Source organism: Lipotes vexillifer, unplaced genomic scaffold, assembly GCF_000442215.2.
Source record: "Lipotes vexillifer unplaced genomic scaffold, Lipotes_vexillifer_v1.1 scaffold358, whole genome shotgun sequence".
Classification (NCBI taxonomy): domain Eukaryota; kingdom Metazoa; phylum Chordata; class Mammalia; order Artiodactyla; family Lipotidae; genus Lipotes; species Lipotes vexillifer.
Genome location: NW_006796357.1, coordinates 228618 through 231660, shown reverse-complemented (window position 1 = coordinate 231660; position 3043 = coordinate 228618). Strand labels below are relative to the sequence as shown.

Below are 3043 nucleotides of genomic sequence, written 5' to 3'. Positions count from 1 at the left end.
CCAAAAAAAAAAAAAAAAAAAAAAAAAAAAAAAATTAAGTGAAGCAAAAATGTAAATGAATATTTAAAAAATTCAAAAGTAGAGGCAAGATAAAACAACACTTCTTGCACAGTATTGGGCACAGAATGGGTGTCAATAAATACAGATGATTTGTTAACTGATACATAAGTATATAAATAAAAAACAATTGCTTAAAATAGTACAATTTTTCTAGAGGCAATAAACACTTGTGCTAAGCAGAAATGCCATCTGGGGTAGTGAGTAAATTATACAAGTTCGAACTCAAAGCCAACAAAGTTAAAACTAAATTTATCCTTCCAGCATATACTATTTGAATATGTGGCAGTTCACCATGTCTTTCAAAAATAATTCTGATAAATATGAACAGAGAACCACATTAATTTTTACCTCACTTAAATTGTAATTTGGTGGGCTACTTCACTATTATTTAAAAGGATAAGGACCTTTTACATGAATGAAAAGATGTCCATGATACATTATTTTAAGGGGGGAGAAAAAGCAGACTGTAGAATAATATGTGATGTTTAGGTCCCCTCCATGCTTTTGGCAAATAGTTTTAATTCATGCATTAAAAGGCCTGGAAGGATATACACTGAATTTAGCTATTGTAATACATATTTGTAAAAACAATAAGCCAAAGCAATAAAGATACTCCAGTTTATAAAAAAGTCATTTGGAGACTAAGTCTAAATAAGCTATTGTTCTTTTTAACTTACTAGAAAAAAGGATTTAGATATATACAATTTTCAATAGGCTCTTTTAAAACTGCACGTAGACAAAAATGAATTTCCTATACCTCATTTAAATACAGACTTGGTAATGAATAACTCATTGATAGATGGCCCTTTAGAATATTTTAAGGGAAATAAAATGGCTAAAAATGTTTGTTTATGGTGGCCAATCAAAACAACCTACAGGGCTTCCCTGGTGGCGCAGTGGTTGAGTCTGCCTGCCGATGCAGGGGACACGGGTTTGTGACCTGGTCCGGAAGATCCCACATGCCGCGGAGCGGCTGGGCCCGTGAGCCATGGCCGCTGGGCCTGCGCGTCCGGAGCCTGTGCTCCGCAACGGGAGAGGCCACAGCGGTGAGAGGCCCGTGTACCGCAAAAAAAAAAAAAAAAAAAAAAAAACCTACAAAAACAAATGCCTCACTTTAACATAACATAAACTGTATTTTTAATCCTTATAGAGTTCTATTTATGAATCATGCACACTGGGACCTAATTTTGGTAATAAGGTGTAAAAAAATTCACCTCACTGATCTATTTCCAGAAAAGCAGAAAGGCTCACAAAGGAACCCTTAGGTATATAGCTTTTACGAATGGTTTAAGAATAGGCAAGAGGAACAACTGTACCCAAGTTAGGGCTATGTAGCAATCACACAACCATCCAGATCACTTGTTCTGGTCTATCCATAGGACTGTAGCTTAGGTTTGTCTCATTTACACTTTCCCATACAGTCTATACCCTCATCCTCCTTGCCAAAAGTGGTTCTCACTAGCTATTTCTGGATCCTCTCCGCCCTCCCTCCCCTTTGGCAGGCTCAGCTCACTTCAGTCAACTGTTCTGAGTGTTGAGCAGGATGAAATGGCTCTGGTCAGTTTCAGCAAACCAAATAGAGTGGCAAACAGCTACCAGACAGATACTTCTGATGCAGGCATTAGTAATGATTAACATTTATCTAGTGCTTATATTTTACAAAGTGCTTTCAAACGTTATATTGCTCATTCCTCACAAGTGCTCTCTGAGGTACAAATGACTGCTGAGAAAACTGAGGTCCTGAGAGATTATGACTTGTCCCAGGGTTTCTCTACTCTCATTCTGAAGCACATGTTCCATTGACTCTACTAACTTACCCTTTTAATAAAAAATGAAACTGTTGGCGGGGGGTGGATGGTGGAAGAGGGAAATATTGGGAGTTTGGGATTAGCAGATGCAAACTATTATATATAGGATGGATAAACAACAAGGTCCTACTGTGTAGCACAGGGAACTATATTCAATATCCTGTGATAAACCATAATGGAATGGAGAGGATACTATTTGTGAAATGCACATGAATAAACAAAAAAACCCACACATTTATGATTACTCCAAAGAAAAGCTATCATATAACATAGAACAATTAAATTTTTTTAAGAACAGTTAACTTTTAATGCTATTCAATGCTACCATTCTTTGGTCAAACAATACTTAAAAAGTAAAAATTAATCTTTGAATACCTTTTAGTAATTTGTAGAGGATCATCAAGGATTGGGTCATTATCAAATGTTTCCTTATCAAAAATTCTTTTTATAGCATAGTTTGCCAGCTGTTCCATAAGAAGGTATGTTTTGTTAATATGCAAAAACATTGAAAAGTAGTGATTCTCTCCTTGGGAACACACATGAATACTCTCTGTCAGTATGACATTTGAAGTCTTTTCAAGTTTTGAGACCGCATCCCAGGATATAATGAGTTTTACTGCAAATAAGAATTATAAACAGATATGATTAAATTTCTCAATGTTGTTTCATATTTATCAATCAGGTCTTTCAAAACAATAGTTAACCACTTGAAAAATGCTATGAACAACCAAAATATTTTAGAGTTCAAGATATTAATTAAAATTTTGAAGCATAACAATGAACATACAATAATTGGTGATCCTAGGAACAGATATAATTTTAAATAATTTTTAATTTTTTCTGATTTGATATTTAAACCTGATATTAAATTTGATATTTCAATTTACACAATTATATAACCATTGGTGTAAAAGCTATACATGTGCTATGAACAGTACTGTTTGATTCTTCTTTGTAGCTGTGAGCCATTAGGTACTATGATTACTATATGTATATTGTATGTTTAAAACAAGTATTAAACCATAGATTAAAGAAAGTAGGTAGTTTAGAACAAGTGAAAGAAAGGAGTCACATGCTAGATCACCATCATCATTTAATATTCATTTGTCTCCCACAATATGCAAGGCATTCTATACACAATTCTAATGGTTCTTATGTTAAACAACCAGTCTTAA

At 34.2% G+C, this 3043-nt stretch overlaps 1 protein-coding gene across 1 annotated transcript in view; it reads right to left on the bottom strand.

Annotated features, from left to right (window-relative positions):
* The window catches only part of LOC103088693 (TBC1 domain family member 8B), a 22076-nt gene that overhangs the window by 1702 nt on the left and 17331 nt on the right, over nt 1–3043 (bottom strand). The window contains exon 5 of the mRNA XM_007468501.1: nt 2244–2484. Within this exon, the coding sequence (XP_007468563.1) occupies nt 2244–2484 (241 nt within the window). The remainder of the gene's footprint in view (nt 1–2243; nt 2485–3043) is intronic.